This window comes from Anolis carolinensis, chromosome 1, assembly GCF_035594765.1.
Source record: "Anolis carolinensis isolate JA03-04 chromosome 1, rAnoCar3.1.pri, whole genome shotgun sequence".
NCBI lineage: Eukaryota > Metazoa > Chordata > Lepidosauria > Squamata > Dactyloidae > Anolis > Anolis carolinensis.
Window position 1 is genome coordinate 29,795,253 of NC_085841.1, and position 21,316 is coordinate 29,816,568.

Here is a 21,316-nt window from a genome sequence, read left to right on the forward strand (position 1 = left end):
GTTTTTGCCTCACACCCGCACCCCAATCTAAGTATCTTAAAAAGCACCCTATGTAGAAATTAGCACTACATTATTATTGTATCTGAATTAAATATTATTTTGTTGATTAAGTCAGATAAACCACAAAAGAAGGTAATTTTAAATACTTGAATAATTTGGATAAGAGCTAATGTGGTGTAATGGTTTGAGCATTGGGCTATGTTCAAATTCCTACTCAGCCATAGAAACCCACTGGGTGATTTTGGACAAGTTACAGATTCTCTGTTTCAGAGGAAGACAAAGGCAGGTCACCTTTGAGGAAATCTTCCCCATTATATTGTCACATTAGGGTCACTGTAAGTCAGAAACATTTGAAGACACATAACAGTAATCCATTATTAGACGATAAACTGTGAGCAGAACCTTACATGTCTCTATGAAGATTAGACAAAACTATTAGTATCATTTATCTCTTATAATTAGACTAGAGTAGGAAATATGCAGGCTATGTGTGGTCTGGTAAAGGATCAAGGTGGTGTATTCAAATGAGCAAAGCTTGAGATAATTATGAGTGCTGCACTAGATTTTAAAAAGCCCAACAGAAGGCAAAACGGGATGAGTCTTAAGGAAACTCCCATATTCTTATGGTGTAAAATAAACTTCTTTTGACACAAGTGTTGTAGCCCAGCCTCCATCTGAGCTGTCAGGTGAGCCTGAGGTTGGCCCTGTTCAGCCTGTGATTGTCCCTGCACCTGCCTTGTCAGAGGACTCTGGGTTTAGGCCTGAGATGCAGCCAGAGTTTGTCCCAGTGGATTCTGGGACCAGAGACAGAATGGTTGCAAGCAGGCAGTTTGAACTGTATTCCTCAAATCAGTCAAGGTCGGATCTCCTGGTGCCAGATAGACATTCTAGTTCAGATGCTGGAAGTGATAAGGTGGAAAGGGCTAATGATCTTGATAGGAGGAAAGCGATAACTCAGCAATGAAAAGAAAGGGAGTATGTTAGAAGGAGTAGATATTTGCTTTTGAAACAAAATAATGAGCAACTTTCTCACGGCAAGGGACCTTGAATTTCCCTTAAGCAGGGTTGCTTTCTCTGACACAGTCAGAGGTGGTAACTTTGCAAATCCAAGAGAGGAGGATCTTTGCTTTGTGTTCCTGTGTATCCCTGCAGCATTGTATCTTGATTCAAGTTCCAGCCTTGCTTGTTCCTGTGTATCCAGCTGAATGTTCCAGTAATTTTGCAGTTTGGATTTCTGTTCCAGCCAAGACCCTTGCTTGTGTTCCAGCCAAGACCCTTGCTTTGAATTTCAGCATTGACTCTGTACCTCAGACTAACTTGGAGTTTGTTCCTGTATTCCAGTTTTGCTTCTTGTGTTTCCAGCTTGACTCATGTCTTGGATTGATCCTTGAAATTTTGTTCGGACTATTTGTGATACTTCTCTTGGAACTGACTTTGATATCCGGTTTGGAGTATGTTCTTTGAGTGACTTTTATAGACTCTTACTTCAGGATTTTCAAGTACTTTGTTCTTGTGGATTCAAACCCATTTTATTGATTTTGAACTTTGATTTGCTATTGCTTGCATATAATCTTCAATAAATAGCTTGTTTGCTTATATTCTGGGGCTCCAGTGTGGTTTTGAGGTGCCTACGCAGCCTAGGGGTGCAACAATAAGATCCCACTGTAAAATGACTAAATTTTATTATTCTTAAAGATAATAAAAGTAGTAAGGAGGGGAATCTAAATTCCATATTTTTAATAACTTTATTAGGTAGAGCAAAGAAAGGAAAGAAATATATGCAAGTTTTTCAAAGTCTGATCTCTAGAAGGATATTACATAAAGTTATAGTATGTTACTTGAACAGTTCATGGCTGACAAGAAAGTATTCTTCAGGCTGGAGAAGAGTGGAATAGAATAAATTACTTTGTACAGTTCCAGTAATCCTTCAGATGTAATTAGCATATTATTTGAAAAATAGTTCAGAGTCATAACAGCTCTTGAAATAGTGAGAACTAGATCTAGTACTGTCTCCATTTGTTACTGTATACAATTCTACTGCCTACCTTATTTATTTATGAAACTTCAATCAGAAAGTTACTGTGGCTGATTTCTTTGTTTATATTCTTCAGCTGTTTGTCCTTTAAACCATCAAAGACAACAGGCACTTAGGCCAACTTGTTAAATTACTAAAGAATGTTGGTAAAAATTGAAAAAAATTATGCATATCATAGAATGTTAAGGGCCAGATTTACTTTGATCTGGGAAGGACTGCTTTGGGACTTGTAAGCTGCCCATGTCTTTTCTTTGGTGGTGCCTCCTTCTCCAGTAGACTCTATCTTTGGAGTTGGACTCAGAACACAAAATATCTTGAGTTAGCCTGAAATCGTCCCTTGCCTTCTTTTTCATTTCTTTCTCTGGACTGAAGATTTATAGTTATGATTGTAGTTGCCCAGAGATGGTGCCCCCCTTGGGCAGTGAATGTTAAAGGGATGAGAAGGAGCACTTAGCATTTGGAGGAGCTGTGATGCAGATGTTTTGTCCTGGGTTTCTGAAGTTGGTCTGCTGCCATCTAGAACTGTCCTGTCATGACAGTTAAAGTAATATTTGTCTGTATATTGAAAGAATATATGTTAGGGAGCTATCTTGATCATTGCAAAAGCTTCTTTAAAGGTTTTGGTTTCAACTAACCTAATAGGATCAGGCAACCAAACACAAAGGTGAAGGGAGGCAGGTTTCCATAAATATTCCCAAGCATTAATCAGTTTCAAATTTTAATGGCTCAAGCCCCTGTGCAAATCTCAGGGTTTTTCCTGAACTATATCCTCAGACATATCCAGATTTTGAAGCTACGCACACCTACATAGCTTTCATAGAATCATAGATTTGGAAGACACTTTGTGGGCCATCCATACCAACCCCCTGCCAAGAAGCAGGAAAATTGCATTCAAAACAGCCCCGCCAGATGGCCATCCAGCCTCTGTTTAAAAGCTGCCAATTTTTAAAAACAGGAATGCTGTATATAAACAAGTTTGTGTTTCTGTTTATATCCTGCTGACCTGTAGTAATCATCTCTGTAGTCACTTGTAGGCACTTTCTCAGAGCTGGTAGTCTTCAGGCCAGAGAAGGTCAAGGAGGTCCTCAAGGAAGCAGCTCAGTCCATGTTGACTGATGCTCAGATTGACAAGCCAGGCCACAGTTAGCAGTAGCAGAAGGAAAAATTAAACCTGCTGACCCAAGCTTGTAACTATGAGCAACCATCTATGGTCATCATCTGTTGTAATGCTCAAATGAAACAAACAACAAAACTACCTCTCTTCAAGGATTAGGAACAGAGCTTGGTCAGAGCTCACCTGGAATACTTTGTCCAGTTGTGGGCTTCATAATTCAGGAAGGATATTGACAAGCTGAAATGTGTCCAGGGAAAGGTGACTAAAATGGTCAAAGTTTAGGAAATCAATCCTATGAGGAGCAACTTAGGGAACTCGGTATGTTTACCTTGGAATTGAGAAGGTTGAGAGAGGACATGATATCCATGTTTAAATATTAGAAAGGATGTCAAATTGAGGAGAGGGCAAGTTTGTTTTCTTCCGCTTTGGAGACTAGGACTAGCAATGAATTCAAAATACAGGAAAAGAAATGCCACCTAAATATTAGGACGAAATTGCTGGTGGCCAGAGCTGTTTAACAGTGAAATGTGCTGTCCTGGAGTGTGGTGCAGTCTCCTTTTTTGGAGGTTTTTAAGCAGAGGTTGGATGGCCAACTGACTGGATGTTCCTTCATGGTAGGAGGTGGGACTATAAGGCCCTGATGCTCTCTTCCAACTCAATGGTTCTATCATTCCATGGAAAAGTATATTACAGCTCTCTGGATCTTCCGACCAGCACGAGTCATTGCCCATTTGTAGTAACTGAAAACTAGAAATACTATTTCCATAGCTGAACAATAGGGACTGCTCAAAAGCTTCTACTGTGTATAAAACATACATAACATTTGCACTGTATATTGTGTTTTGTTGGTTTATTTTCTAAACCTGGCACTCCAAGGCAGCTTACACGATAAAAAGAAATATGTGTTTAAAATACAAAAGCACAAATAGATGAAAACAAGCAAAAATAAAACTGCCTCTATAATTTAAAAAAATCCATCTTCACTGGATGAGATTATGAGAGTTTTTGCATGTTTTCCTATGACTTTTTAAATTTCTCAAAACAATATTTTTGCACAATAAGCTTTCAAGTCGTTTTGATATGAATACTTGTTCTTGTCCTCAAAAAGAAGGTATGCCTTGATGCATTGGCAAGTTACAAGTTTTCCCATCTTTTGGGACTTTTGTTTAAAGAAAATTGAGTTTTATGCCAAACAATACAAAATTTGGGGGCAGTAAACAGAGTTTCTTTTTACAAAAGTATTAAAATGCAATTAAACTATTTCTAGAATAAAAACATTTTAAACCTACCCATTAAAAAACAAATGAGAACTGTACAACACACTAAGAAAACCCTTTTGAAAACATGGGTGATATTTCATGTTTGAAATCATTAAGCAAGGGAGATTGAAAGCCCAAAGAGATATGTTGTGTTGCTGATTATTTTTTTTCTGGACTGTAACTTGTAAGAAAGTAAGAAGTGATTTTGAATGTGAGCGTTTTCCTTCATGAAAAAATGCAATTCTTAAATATTTTGGTAATTATATTTATGATGCAGCAGGGATTTGAAGGGTAACATTTACATAATCTATCCAGTTCACTAATGGGCGTCCAGTGAATTAAAATGATGATGTGTTGTTCAAACGAAACAGCTTGCCTGCAGTAGATAAGCTAACGTAAATAGCTATCCAGTTGCTTGGACAAGGAGTCTTTACTTCTTTAAAATGTACTACAGGGTGCAATAACCACAAATTCTAATGTGTAATAATAAAAGTGCTTATATACCTATCTCAGTCACAGCCCCAAGATAGCTATTAAACCTGGGCCATACATGTGACAGTGCAATGAGGCCTCTTATCCAGATTGGCCTCGCAGTTCCACACCTTAGACATCTGTCACTCACGTTAGTCTTTTATCTTAGAATCCCTCTGTGGAGCTGGTTCTTGAATTCAAATATGACCATTATACAGGACAAATTGATGTGTTATTGAATTTAGGCTGATAAGATATGACCAAATCTTCCGTATTAAATACTAAAATAGTCATATGAAGTCATAGAAAATATAACTAGTAAAGATGAAGAATATGATCCCTGTATCCATGGAGCATACATTCCTGAAGTAATAATAGAAACAGAACGCCCTACTGAAATGAATGACTTCTGGTGGGAAGTGTTCTGGTATCACCCTGGAGGATCTAGATATTTGCTGGGTCTGCCAACATGAATCTAGGATAATTTCCAGTGAAAGTATACCATAGAATCACTCAGAGATCCTACAAAATTCCTAGAAACCACAGGTATTGGTCCCATGGATCAGGACTGGAACAAGAGAGGGGGCCTTCTCCGTGGTCATTCTTTCCCTCTGGAACTCCCTCCCAAAAGAACTCAGAACAGCTCCCTCACTCCTCTCATTTAAGAAGGAACCAAAAACTTATCTCTCTTTGCTGATCTATGGAGATGAGGAAGAATAATATCATTAATTTCATCCTGGTGGACAAGTCACCATTACCATGTAACTTATAGAAGAGCTATATTTTTATACAGAGTTTAACTATTTAATTGTAATACCTATGACGTTGGACTGATCAATTTCCATGTTTTTAGACAAAATCATTTAATTTGTTTTAACTTTATGTATAAATGTTTAATTGTTGTAATTGTGTATGGCATTTAATGTTTGCCTGTTGCTTCTGGAAGCTGTCCTTTGGGGAGAGAGGGCGGGTTAAAAATAAAGATGATGATGATGATTATAATAAATAATAATGTATTATATAACAAAGCAAGCATCTTACCTTATGCTGGTTCCACACACAGAACACACTAATATACTAGTTTCTAAACAAGCCAGATATTGCAAGTATTTGCTGAGTCCTGAATTTGGGAAAGGTGTTGTCATTTCAGCTCTGGAGATCTTTTTGTGGGGTTGGGTGGGGGTTATAACTGATTAAGGAATAAAAGGTATATATATGAGGGCTATCCACAAAGTAGATTACGTTTTCGATTTTAAAAAGGACAAAGTATAGGAGAAATCATTTACCATATGCAGCGGAAAGACACATCCCCATTGAAATCTAGGCATGTCTCATATAGATAAATGAGTTTGAAAAGGTCTGCTCCAGTAAATTTGCAACCTCTCTCCTCTGTTTCCAACAATGGGGGCATGGCTGGCAGCGTAGCATTTTGACTACACTGCAGGAAGGGAGAAGGGGGAAGAGCTGAGGACACAAGAGGGGAAATTACTGGAGCAGTACTTTTCAAACTCATATGAGACATGCCTAGATTTCAATGGGGATTACATGAGATTGTAGTATTGGAATGTGTCTTTCAGCTGCATATGGTAAATGATTTTTCCTATACTTTGTCCTTTTTTAAAATCCAAAACGTAACCTACTTTGTGGATAGCCCTCGTATTTTTTTTAAAAAATGGGATTGCCATAAGTTTTGGGGATGATTCAGGCCAGTCTAGGAGAGCAAGGAGACCTGTTTATTTTAGAGAAGCAAAATAGTCAGCAATGCTCCTAGAATTCTCCAGGAAACATGGTTTACATACCAGTCACATAACACATCTTTTAAATCCCTTTTTAAAGTGAAGACTGATGACACCACTGATGACACCTAATTACCTGTTTTACTGACAGCTCATTTAAGTTCAGTTAATATTTCATTTACTTCCTATATTCAGATACGTGAGTGCAGACATTATTTGCATTTAATTTCCACTAACACAAATGGGACTACTTATTCAGACCTTCTGCCCTGTTTTATTTTAGCTGTAGCTGTGGAATTAACGTAATCTGGATTCAGATGTTTATATGAATCCAGCGCCTCATGCAATGTTTGGACATTTCACTGTGACTTCTCTACCCATATTCCTCTAGAATTCACCTCTGATGCTTTTTTTCTGCACAAGATGAAATTAATGCTGCTCAATTAACCAACTGCTGACACTAGATAGTAAAAGTCAGAAAATTGAATGCCCCTTTCCCCCTGTGCTGCAGCCTGAGAAGTCACCTAGGGAGAGTGAGTTGACACCATGTAAACGCAACTGTAATTGAAAACACAGTTTTTAATTAAAGCTGTCATTTCTAAACCTATTTGTAGGGATGGCCATATTGGCGCAAATTGATATTCTTTGCACAAATAGCAGTTGAGCTCCCTTGATGTGAAAGAGGTTAAATCTTGCTATATTTATAGACACTTTTCATGAGAAACAATTTCTATTGAATTATGCTTTATAGGACAAAATTGATCCCTTGGGTTTTGTCTGCTAGCTGGCAGAAATTAAAAGTTTTGACTCGGCCTTAATGGATAAAAAATTCAATAACTGGTGCAAAAAAAAAAAGTGCAGTATGATCACTGTATTTGTGAGGGATACATTACATGACCATCAAAACCTCTTGGATGCCTGAAATTGTGGATAATAGCAATCCCTATATTTTGACTACAACTGGGCTGGGAGCATGCCATAAAATTGTGCTGGAGGCTCTAGATGGGTTTGTAAACCCATTCGTGGGGGATATTTTTCAAAGCATGGGCTATTGTCAACTTGGTAATATGCATTACAATTTAATGTCCTAATAATATTGTGCTTCATAGTTCTCCCACTTCTGTTATATTGTCCAGAAATAGGGAAACATAAATCATTGTTAGTCTCAACATACATTGAATTAATCGCACGCACACACACACACACACACACACACACACACACACACACACGTGTGAGGGTTGAATGAAAAGTAATGCCTCCACCTGCGTAACTCCTCAACAGATGGCAGTACTGGTATGCGGCAGGTACTGGCTTGTTCTGTAGACTCTCCTCTATAGTTCCATTTGGCGGGAAGCCTTAACATTGAATGGTTGTGTTGTTAAAGTGTGAAGTATGGAACCCTGTGCAGACGGTCGGTCAATGCGACTTAAGCAACGTGCAGTTATTGAATTCTTGACCTCAGAAAGTGTCACCCCAAAGGAGATTCATTAGAGAATGCAAGCTGTTTATGGTGATTGTGTTGATGTGAGTACTGTGCGTCGTTGGACGAGTAAGTGTAAAGATGTTGAGGTGGGAACATCTGACTTGCATGACAAAGAGTTGGATGTCCTGTGAAAGTAACCACCGAGTTTCACAAACAAAAAGTTGACAGATTGATTTAGGATGATTGTTGTATCACTCAGAGAGAAATTTCAAGCATAATTGGCATTTCACAAAAACGTGTGGGTCACATTGTTGCTTTGCTTGGCTATCGGAAGATCTGTGCTATTGGAAGATCTTGAAAACTGGCATGTGTTGAGAATTTTATTGATTGATTTGCTGCCTTGAAGAAACTAGAGAGGTTTGTAGATCGAAAATGTTAGGTAATCAGTCAAAGTAACACTTTAGAGCTGCTAATAAAAAAAACCCCATAAATTCTGGTAGCTGTATCACAGAGGTTTCAATGAAGTCTTAATTGCTTTTGCTTATAATTTCCCTGACAGGTATATTTACATCCCAATGGGAGGATCCCGCTGCAATATGTTTAAGATGCTGTTTTCTACGGCAGTCACATTTGCTTTTGTCAGCTATTGGCACGGCGGCCATAGCTACCTCTGGTCCTGGGCTCTGCTTAACTGGTTTGGAGTGGCTGCTGAAAATGGAGTGAAGAGGCTGGTTTCTCTTCCCGTTGTCCATGACATGCTTGTAAGTTAATTTCTTCATTCATACCTGCAAATAAAGTTGGATTTAAGTTTAGCATTTAATCATTCCTTCTAAAATAAACCTGATTTTAGTTTTTTAGTTTTAATTGACAAGGTGTTTACTTTCAAGTTTGTTCAGGCAATGTAGCGTATGGAGTAAGAAGCTAGGCCTGAGTTCCTAATTCATGTTTCAAGTCAAGCCCTTTGGTTTTGGGATCCTTTTTGGTTTGGAAGTTTCTGAATTCCTGTTTTATATTCATAATCAAGTTTTACTAAGGATGCCTTTTGCTTGTGGACTTTAGCTGTCCTTGTGTTTTTTTTTTTTGGTTTTTTTTTTTTTTGGTATTCCTGGATTATACTACCTTTGAATCTGTTTGAGACTTTAAGATTCCTATTGTTTTATTGCTGATTGCTAAACCTTTTGGAGATACCTTTTCTTTCTCTATTCCTGCTTTTTTTCTATAGTTTTCATATATTCTATAACAAACTGTTTGCTTATATTCTGGACTCTTGTGTGGTGCTGTTTTTTTCATGTCAGGAGTGACTTGAGAAACTGTAAGTCGCTTCTGGTGTGAGAGAATTGGCTGTCTACAGAGACGTTGTCCAGGGGACGCCCGGATGTTTTGATGTTTGCTTTACTATCCTTGTGGGAGGCTTCTCTCATATTCCTGCATGAGAAGCTGGAGCTGACAGAGGGAGCTCATCCACACTCTCCTCAGATTCGAACTGGCAACCTTCATGTCAGCAATCCAACCTTCAGATCAACAGTCCTGTCGGCACAAAGGTTTAACCCATTGCGCCACCGGGGTGCTGTGAATTTAGGGGTTTTCAGGCTTGGGGGTGCAACAGAAGAAGGAATTTTCAAATTTCAGACTTCTATACACCATACATTTAATCATATTTAATTAGGTTCATCATTAAGCCTTTCCAATACATTCTCAGGATTATGCAGTTGTTACCTGCAGTTGTTTGGTTGCACATTGCAAAAGTTAGTAGTCAGCTACCACTAATTAATGATACGTTGATTTCTCCTCCTCATTCCTTTCCTTCTTCACAAACCCAGCAATACGTTTATAAAGGGTTTACCTTTCTATTAAAACAACTCTGTGTATAAATGGAAATGGAAATGACTGCAAGCTGCTATTTCATGCTTATTCCCATCCGTTCAGCATTCTCTTGCTCCTTAGGAAATCTGCTCTATTGAAATAAAAATTAATTTATCAGCATTGATGACAAAGTCTATATGTGCACATCCTTTCATTAGAATTTTCAAGATGAAATATCCAATGTTATAATAAATAAGAGAAAATAAAGTTTTTTGTTTATCTCTTACTTGCAATCATAATCAACGCTGAATCAAATCAAATATGCATTCTTTCTGACCAATACATTTTTGAATGTATGGCATTTCTTAAACCATCTCTAATAGGTACATTTTTGTCTAACTTTTGTTTTTTGACGAAACCATTGGAAAATGGTCCAGTAACCTGGTATGTCTTTTGGGTTTACTCAGTCTGGAGGCTTGTTGCTACTTGACTATCATGTCGAATAATGTTGGGCATTCTTGGTCCATAGACTCCTTGCTGATCCAGAAGAAAGATCTGCACAAATTATAGACATAGTCTTGGACAACTCACCAAGGTGGCTTAGGCTGAGACTGGATCTCAGAAATTGTATTTTTGGGTCTTATGCTAGATGGGGAATTCTGGGAGTTGTAATTCTAAAGGTAACTTTACCAAGTGCTGGATGAAAACTGGAGAGTTTTGCTTTGACCCCCACCCCCCAACATCTCCACAAGAAATAGAAAGAGATAGAAATAATGATAATAATAATGATAATAATAATAATAATAATAATAATAATAATAATAATAATAATACTTTATTTTTCTATCCCACCACCATCTCCCTGAAGGGACTCAGGGCGGCTAACATGGGGCGCTGCCCAAAACAAAACAGAATAAAGCAATTACAGTAGAGTCTCACTTATCCAAGCCTCGCTTATCCAAGCTTCTGGATAATCCAAGCCATTTTTGTAGTCAATGTTTTCAATATATCATGATATTTTGGTGCTAAATTTGTAAATACAGTAATTACAACATAACATTACTGTGTATTGAACTACTTTTTCTGTTGTATAACATGATGTTTTGGTGCTTAATTTGTAAAATCATAACCTAATTTGATGTTTAATAGGCTTTTCCTTAATCTCTCCTTATTATCCAACATATTCGCTTATCCAAGCTTCTGCTGGCCCGTTTAGCTTGGATAAGTGAGACTCTACTGTAAAACTAATATCAAAACAAAACAGTAATAACATAAATAAAATAAAATAAACAATTTAAACATTATAAAAATACAATAAAACACATAGAATCAGAACAAATGAGTAATAATACAGCATCAACCACTGGAGATAAAAGGGGTCGGGCATATAAAACACAATATCCAAAGCTTTAATAAAATGCATAAGCAAGTGTCAGAGAGTCAACTGGGGTAATATGGGATAAGGTAAGGTAGGAAGGGATTAAAGTGCTAAGAAGTAATGTCTTGGTGAAAAGTCTATCATGTTGGTGAATTAATCAAACGCACACTGAAATAACCATGTCTTCAGCTGTTTCACAAAGGCAGACAGGGTTGGAGCCAAACTCCTATCTCACTAGTAATAAATACAGGCAATAAGCACTACTGATAACTGGACCTCTAATTCCTCAGATTGTAATTGAGTCCCCAGTTCTGGTCATAGTCTTTTAACACAAGGTTTGGCCAGCCAGTTCAATTTGTGAACAGATTTTCAGAATGTGAGCAAAGTAATGGCCATGCTGGTAGAGGGATGCAGAGTTGTAGTAAATGTAAAACAACTTTTCCAAGGGAACTGCATTTAGAGGAGCTTGCCAATATTATTTTCTGGCAATATTTTTATACACAGTGGTAGCCAGCATAAAAAGGAGGAAGCGAGGGATGGAAAAAACAGAATATGGTAACATATGCTTGATTCACTGGTTTTTAATATTAACGCGAGCTTTTGTGGATGTACTGAATCTGTACTTCATCAGGTGCAGTATAGAATGATATTAAAGCGTTAGATATAAAGCATGTTTATATAGTTGTGAGAATGCACTTCTATAATGCATCTACTCAAGTGGGTTTTTAATCTATGAAAGCTCATGCTAAAATTTAAAAAAAAACCCAGTTTGTATTAAAAGTGCAGAAGAGCTAAAGCAGGGTATAAATAATAGTCATCATCATCATCATCATCATCATCATCATCATCATCATCATCAAGGAATGGGGCAATTCCTGTTTCCACAGGCCTCTGTGCGCAGCTCTAGAGTGCATCAAAGGAAATGTTTTACACTCCAGAGACATCAGTCATGTGACTGTTCATTTTCCATGCACATCAGATTTTCTGTGTGCATGTCAAAGCAAACAAGACACCTGTGCAACCACCTGTCTCCAGGTTTTTTCATCATGAAGATCACCTGCATACAAAAAAAGCAATTCTCAGTAGTCTAGAAATTAAAATCAGTAAATATTTTGCCCCTTTATAGATAAGCAAAGTGCATACATACATTGCATTATCATGTATATTTGTTTCTAAATAAATGAGTTTCTTGCAACAAATAACATAAAATGCAAACATCAAAGAAAATGATAGAAAGATGACTCATATTTAAAGTTGGCTGAAATTGTATCTCAATTAGAAAAAGCCAGCTCCCTAGTGATAAGCTTTATGATTTGGGCTTTAAAGGAAAAGGTTAGTCATTCTTTGGCAACACCTACACATGCAAAATTTGGTCCTCCTCTAAATCATTGAAAACTATTACTGAGTAAAGCATGCTGGGAACTTGCTTTACTAATAGGCAAATATAATCCAGATACTCTCTGTGTGGCCTAATACATTTGATGGGATTTTATTACAAACTTTAATGATTAAAGCCACAAAAAGGGACAAAAACAACTAAGTGTGGTGTACCACCTCAAAGGCAAACACATTGCCTTTGAGGTGCTACACCTTGGGCATAAACATTTATAGACAGCAGCCCAGTTCTTAAACTGCGTCTTGTTAGTCTTTAAGGTGACAGAACCCTCTTTAGGTTACAACACACTAACATGTCGTATATACTCGAGTGTAAGCTGACCCGAATATAAGCCAAGGCACCTAATTTTACCACAAAAAACTGGAAAAACCAGTAAAAAACCAGGGTGGGAAATGTAGTAGCTACTGGTAAATTTCAAAATAAAAATAGCAATAAAATTACATCAGTAGTTAAATGTTTTTGAATATTTATCGTATTGCAAACAAAAACAGTAAACTAGCTCTGTAAGTGGAAAAGAAGGGTCAACAAAAACAATATGGTATCAACAATAACTTTATAGTAGTAGTAGTAGTAGTAGTAATAATAATAAAACTTCATTTGTATTCCTCCCTATCTCCCCATGGGGACTCAGGTTGACTTCTAACATAGTAACAGGCAAACACTCAATGCGTATATAAACAATGCAGAGCTAGATATAGATCTATAATTATATAATTATATATACTAATTTCACATATGCATTTCCCCTGAAACGTTTGCAAATCATCTCTGTCTATATGTGCATTTTCCTTTTGCAATATTTGCAAGCCCTGGATATCTATCTATCTAGACATATCTCTCTATATTGATAATTATATCTATATAGGGTTTGCAAACATGTCAGGGGAAAATACATATATAAAATAATGTATACATTTAGATACAGGTATACACATACATGGAAATCTCTAGATATCTATATGTATATAGGATTTGCAAAGACCTGCAAACACATGAGGGGAAAATTCATATATAAAATGACTGTAGATAGATAGATAGATAGATAGATAGATAGATAGATAGATAGATAGATACAGATATATAGGTACATAGGGATTGCAAAGGCTTGCGGGGAAAATGCTTTTATAAGATTAATGGATGTATATGTTTTCTATTTCTTGATTTGCTAGGGCTTCTCTCCCTCTCCTTTCCATTTTCAAAACATTCCCTTGGTTAAGAGCGAGGGAAACTTTGTAAAAGAAAACACAAAGATAAGGATGGTAAGAGGAGAGAGAAATATATATTGCAAGCAATGGCCTCCAGGTGCCACTGTCCGGCTTGACCCCATTATAGGCCGAGGGAGGCTTTTTCAGCTCAAAAAAGGGCTGAAAAACCCGGCTTATCTTCAAGTATATGTGGTAACTACCTCCTTAGGAATTTCCTTATATATTTATGAAACATGTGTTAAACCAAATTTGTCATCAAATCAGGTTTGTTTAAAGAAACAGACTTCCAGACCATCATAGAAAAACTGCTATCATATGATGCATCTTTTCTTCAACCTTTCCTTTAAAAAAAAAATCAGTTCTCAGCTGTATAACTGAAATTTTCCCTTAAAGTTAAATTGAAGCTTGAAACTTATAGTCACATGATTATTTAGGTAAGCAATGCCTCTATTTATTTCTGTTTACAAATGATAATTTTCTCCTCAACAAAAGTCCATGAAATAGCAACTTTTTCAGGGGAGAATATATCAAAGCTCAGGAAAATTCAGTTCAATACCATCCAGTGGAATTTATTACAAAGTCCCAGATTATGAAGATCCTACACAGCTGTCTGCACCTTCTGTTGTTTTTTTTCTGCTTTGAAATAGATCATCCAGAAGACAAAGTACATAGAGTCTTTGTATCACTTTCGATTTGAACAAACTGTCCACTTAAATGAACAGAGAGATTTATAGGCACTTGAAATAAATGTCCTGCCTTTCTTCTAGACTTTCCATTGACCTTTTTTCAATGGTAAATTATCACTTCCCCTCTGGCAAGTCAGGTAGAATAGATGCTCAGTTTTCATATGTTTTCTGAATTGACATCTATAAGAGATTTGAAATGTAGGATTTGATAGGAGCCAAAGGATGCCAGTAGAAAGCAACCTTTGACCAGGCAGTAAAAAAAAAAACCCTCTGCTGAAATAAAATAGTATATTTAAGTGATACAACAAGGCATAAACGGGTTTTGATTTTTCGGTATTATTAAATGTTAGCAATCCATTTAAACACTGTTACTAGTGTTTTAAAAATCAACATATAGTATACTTCTTAAATTATTCAGTTAAATTGGTGTTTTGATCCAGAAATATTTAAAAACTAGAAAAGCTAAGGGAAAATGTTTTGAAAATATGGTTTTAGATCACAGATGAGAATAATATGTTCCTCCAGATGTTGTTGAAACTCCCAGCAGACCTGGCTTGTGTGAACTCTGGTTGGAAACATTGGCAGTGCAAATTTAGCAACACAGCTCCCACACCTGTTTTAGACTAGCAACAGGATGCCGTGGTTTGATGTACAAGGCAATAGCAGGTAGGATCAATGACACTGAACCAGTGTTTTGTTAATTGTCAAAGTATTAGCAGGATGTTGCATTAAAGCAGAATTGTACCATGAACTAGTTAATGCAACTGTTGGATAGAATGCCTTGGATAAAATGATATGCAAAGGGATCTTGTAGTACCCCAGCTTTCCAAAGATTTCGTGTTGGTGACACATCTTTTTAGAAATGCATCATTTTTTGACATAGTATTTAAGTCTTACTAGGAAACCAGAAGTTAAGCCAATCTCTTATAAGAGATATGAGATAAAACAAATGCACACATTGTAATAACAAAGTGTATATTCTTAAATATTTCCAAGGTTTTTGTCATTTCTCCCTACATCTACGCAACACACCTACACACTACAGCCGACACTCTAACTTGTCACGATGCACAATTTGGAAAGCTCTACCCTAGAGAATGCATTTGAGGAAGTAGTCTAAGAACCCATATATTACCAACTTTGTTCACTCAGTCTCTAAGGTACTACAAGATTTCCTTTGTATACTAATATTCCAGACTAACACAGTTATGTCTTTGGATAAATGGGGAGATACAGGAATGTAGGGCTAGAGCAGGATATAAAAACTGTATTACTGAAAATTATCCTGCACATATTAACAGGATTAAGAACTCATATATGTATTTCTGTAGCATTGTAATCATGGATTTATAGCACCAGGATGCTCTCAGGTGAAGCACTAATACCTTATTCTACTGGAGGAACTTTCAGGTTTTTCTTGTGAACTCCCCCTAGTTTTCAGAATTGTCCAAAACCCATTTTTTGATTTCTCTGATAGTAGAACTGCTGGGCAGGAGAGACTGCCCTTCTCATTTCCCATGGGTTCTGTTCTGCCAGCAGATGTCAGAACTGGATCTTGCTCTTTGTCCCTAGGATTATGAGTTGCATTAAAATAATTCAGAACATCCCACTAAATGATTAATTTGCATGATAAATAATAAAAAAGTTGGTTTCATAAATTGTTTTAAGTGCTTTCCTTGTTTACCCAAGCTCTACAATGTGTGTACAGTGACTTCCATCTTGTTAATGATATATGCATGTGTAAGCCATGCTATACATGTGGGTTCAAATCAAACTGGGACTTTTGAGTTTATAAAATAAAAAAAACAAATTTCAAGGAGAGGAAACTGCATTTTTGGCATTATTTATACACTTATCCCAGCATTTAACTAATGCCTGGAAAGATTTGGCATAGAAAGATTTGTCAGTATGCTTGAACCATCCTAGGGCAGCCTGCTTCAATTTGCCATCAGTGCTGAAATGCTGATCTCCAAGGAACTCTTTTAGGGGTCCAAATATGAGGTGGCAATCACTCAGAGAGAGGTCTGAGCTGTAAGGGGATGTGGCAGCTGAGTTGCTGTAACGTGCACATAGTGTGGTGAAAATACAAAAAATCCTGGCCTACCCTCTCAAAATGCTCCTTCAACTTAGTATAGACCTGGGACCTCTTCAGACGTGCCACCAGAATCGCCACGGATCATGGTGATTCTGGAGGTACACATCCCATTGTTCCACGTCCCACACCATCCCGGCTTGCCCCCTGCCTTATCACATGGGATCCCATGGGTCAGCTCGCTCCATTGAGGGTAATGCAACCATGGGAAACCTGTATTGCAGGCAATAGCTTTTTTGGCAGCAACTATGGATCTGCAGCAGTTTTGCCATGGAGCCGCCCTAAAAGTACTTCACCAGTGTGTGATGAGAGCCGGTGGGCTCTGTAGTAAAGCTGTTGAGAACCTGGAGTTGCCACCGAAAATTGCCCCATTTGAAGAGGTCCTTCAGCTCTTCTGTGCCGGTCAAAAACGGAAGGTTGTCTTGGTACCCAGTGTACACTAATCTTTCAAAAATGCAAATGCTCAGAAATGATTGTGTTCACTGTTCCAAAGAAAGATTTGCCTCTTGTGTAGTTTTATAACAGGTTATGCATCATCCTGGATCAGGCTGGGAGCCACCACAGCCAAGATTGTCACTGATGGATGTATGGCCATCTTTGAAACATTTACACCTTTCAAATGTCTTACTGCAGCTGAGCTTCTCATCACTGTGCTGTACTTGAAGTCTTCTGTAGATATCCATGGGGTTTCTGCCTTTATTCACTAAAAACTTCATCACTGCACACTGTTCTTTGCACACATTAACACTGTTGTATGCCATTGTGATTAACAGTTTCTAACCTGGCCTGCAACATGTGCGCTGCCTATCAGCAATAGAACACACTAGTCACCTTTTAGTGCATGTAGTACCACCACGCTAGTATCCACTTTTATACATGTAAAATTAAAAGTCCTGGTTTGACAAACACCTCTTGTTTTTGCCATAGTACAATTGGTGTATTCTATTGACAGTTGTGAAAGCGGAATTATTATTATATTTGGCTTAATCTACACTGCAATATAATGCAAATGTTTAACTGCATTGAACTGCATTATATGTGTCTACACTGACCATATAACACAGTTTCAAACTGCATTATATGACAGTGTAGGTGGGGCCTCAGTTGCACTTGCCCAATGTGCACTTGCCCATTCATTGCACTTTGCACATAAGAAACCAGTTAGATGTGTTGCACCTGTTCTGCATAAGAATTTTGTAGTGCTGGTGCAGTACATTTTTGCATGCCAAGATTTATACTATAATGAGGGGATATTGGTTTGCAGCCGTTGTTAGGCAGTATCGATATGATATAGATAAGAATGAATATTTCACAATCAAATAAGAATTTTATTGTCTGTTCACCCTTTAAAATGGATTTGATATCACCTTTATTCATAGACATACTCCCTCTAAAACAATACCTCCTCTGGAGCTCGTGTCAGAGGAATCTTTCAAAGAAATCTGAATTCTCAGAACATCTTCAGGAATGTCACTTTTGAGTCCCTGAAGATTTGAGAGTTGTGTGCAAGGCCATTCTTTCAGTTAGTTACCTTCTTTGTTTAAATTCCAAGCTGCATTCTGTTATTGTCTTGCTTGTGTTTTGTGATGCAAGTCTACAACAAAATATTCACCACGATTTTACGCCTAAGTGGTGCTGCTGACTCAAATCTCTAAATTAACTTCCAAGAGTGGCAGACGTTCAATTTATGTCATATTTCTAGCATACAGAAACAAAAAGCTGATGATGATGATGCTTTCGTATCCACATAGTCCCATCATATAAAATTCATATCCTTTTGTTGCCCCAAAGAACAACCTTTGTATATTTATTTGCAATTTCTACTGTTTTTTCTTGCAGCATTTTAAGTACATTGAACATTTGCTGGAACTCCTGCTGTGGCATTATTTCCTATGTGTGTTTGAATGTGGGCAGCTATTTGGCCACAATAAATATTGTTTACCCTATCAGCAGTTATAAATATGTCAGCAGAATCTTTAATGTCTCCCTTTTCCTTCTGTTGTAGCACATTTGTAGCATTAATTGATTGTTCATAATTTATTGTAAGCTATTATGTGTGGAGTTTTGTTTTCTTGGTCATACCCAATCCAAAAATGGAAATAGAGATATTGTCAATAATTTTCAATAAATTGTTTTGAACCCTGTGTTAAGCAATGCATTAATTTGAACAGTAGCCCACTTTCTGCTGGTTTCCTGATTTGAAGTCGGGTAATACATGACTCCAGAATACAGCTTTAGGGCTGGGGAAATGGAGCCCTATGGAGTCCCACCAGAAGTTCCCTTACACCATGTAATGGCTTCTGTGGGACTTCTGTGGGGTTCTGAAGCGCATGGAAATGGAGCCCTAAAGCCATGGGATTAAGTGCTTAGTAGTAGTGTGTTTATGGCAAATTGGAATCAATAATGCACATAATACTGTCTGAAAAGAAATTTAACTAAATACAGAAGAATCAAAATACAACAGTTGCACTGAAGAATAGCAAACATTATGGTAGAGCTTCATAAATGGAAAGGAGTATAAGCAGAACACAGACTAAATTACAATCCAGATATTAACCGTTTTGAGGCCAACACCATAGAGGCAGTGCATACGTAAACCTTCTAAAAAGATTTCTGTAAAATATAGGGAAAAAACTATTTAACAATGAGAAAAATTAGGGAAAATGCAATATGTTTTAAGAAGAAGTAAGAGCACAAATTATCTAGGTTTTATAACGTTTTTAAAAGTTGCCAAATTTTGATCAAGATGGAAGAAAGCCATATATGAGCTAAAGAAGATAAAGCGTAATGGCATCCTGCCACAACTCTTCATGTTGTGGAAGTAAATAAGCAGTTAATTAGTGATGTGATTAGCACATCCCCTGAAAGGGAGGTAAACAGTGTAAATACCACATAGATTCTCTTGTGTTTGTCTTTGTTCACCCTGATTCAACAATACATTTAATAATTCTAGATTCCTGGTTGTTTTTACCCAGCATTTTAAAGAAAGCTCTATAGTATTTTCCAGTTCTGTGTGATTTACCTTCTGGCAGTAAAGAACAGCAGATGATTAACTCCCTATGCTTCAGTGCTCTATCATTGCCTAGAAATAAGGTAGATAACCCATGAAAGGGGCTTAAATGAACCATTTATCAGATGACATTTGGCATTTATAATGGTTTGGAAACAAGTTCACAACTTATGGCTCAAATCACTATAAGACTAAGTAAATTTTAAATAAAGAGCTGAAATTGTAGCAGAATACAAATCTTTGTTCAATATCTGTGCAGAGAGGTAGTCAGCATCAGGTATGGGATATTCAAATGCTTTCTGCATTAAATATGTATAAAATATAATAAATTGTGGGACTCTTTGCTATGTTTGGAACAAATAGATTAATGGATAGTAATATTTGTGAATATAGGGTAAATTAAATGTTTGTTTACCTGAGAACAACTCCTGATGAACTCAGTGAAATTCACATTAGAGTAGGCAGATATAGGATTGCACTGCTAATATAAAGTATTCATTTAAAAAAAATCCAGCCAAGTGAAATATGTCAACACCTGTAAAAGATACATAAATAATGTAGATTTGCATATATCTTCTATTATGTTCCCTTGCTGTCCATTCAATATTCTGCTGCTGGGATTTTCTTTTTGACACATCATTTTGATCATGTTACCCCATTTTGATATTTCATCATTGGTTACCCATTCCTTCTAGGATTCTGTACAATCTTCTTGTTTCAACATTCAATGCCATATGGAACCCAGATGTGCCTATCTTTTAGCTCTTATTTCCTTTTACCAGCCTGCTCTAGATCTACATTTCAGAAATTCTAGGATTCCTACCCAGCCAAGGGTTTCCTCTTCTTTATCTCGGCTTTATCCATTTGCACTTGCTGCTCCATATTTTTGGAATTGTCTCCTTGAATATTTGCAGACTGATCCTTCCCTCATTATTTTCAACTATCTTGTCACACGCACTACTGGAATCTCTGCAGATCATCATGAATCACAGTGATTCTAGAGACCTGTATCTTTGTGCCCTACACTGTCCCAGCTTCTCCCCTACCTCACCACACAGGGAGAAGTGTGAAGTGTGAAGAAGCCAGCTATTTCCATTGATTTGAAGGGAAAGACAGAAAACCTCCCATCTTTTGCTGGCATCTTATTTTTGGCGGTGGCAGGTTTTTTTTCCAGATCAGCCATGGAGCTGCCCCAGGTACTTCTTTGGGGTGTAATGAGAGTCATCAGGCTCTGTGGCCAAACTTGCAAAAACCTGCTGCCAAAAATAAGCCTGTGTGAAGAGGTCCCAAATCTCAGTTTAAAGGTTTCTTGTTGTCTAATGTTTTTTGCATTTTGGTTTCAGATCGTTTTATATTCTTGTGTATTTTGATTATATGCATTTCTCAGTTTCCATCATATACATTGTATTTTATCTGAGCTCACTGAGTCCTGTTTTAAAATATTTTTAAACTTGGGTTATTTAAATAGAACTATGGTGAGTTTTAAACATTAGCAGCTTTTTAGTTGTATTGTGTTTTTAAATGGTCGTGTGGCCCCAAACCAACTTTTTAATGTGATCCACCCATGGTGCAAAACAACTCTAAAATGAAGTTGTCAAGCTCCTCCAAAGTAATACTAGTGAGAGGGAGGAGAGAAGCTGAAAATCAACCAAAATAGAAACAACAAGTGAGTAACATCACTTACAGTTTTAATTTATGTTGATGT

General features: G+C 37.1%; 1 protein-coding gene across 6 annotated transcripts in view; it reads left to right on the forward strand.

The window, feature by feature from the left end:
• hhat (hedgehog acyltransferase) overlaps nucleotides 1-21,316 on the forward strand; it is a 214,154-nt gene that overhangs the window by 132,443 nt on the left and 60,395 nt on the right. For 3 of the 6 annotated variants that reach the window (XM_062971727.1, XM_062971724.1, XM_062971718.1), the window contains exon 10: nucleotides 8,601-8,802. The exons of 2 other annotated variants lie outside the window; for them this stretch is intronic. In XM_062971727.1, coding sequence (XP_062827797.1) covers nucleotides 8,601-8,802 — 202 coding nt within the window. Of the gene's footprint in view, nucleotides 1-8,600; nucleotides 8,803-21,316 lie in introns of those variants that run through there. One more of the 6 variants, XR_010003320.1, reaches the window with a different exon arrangement.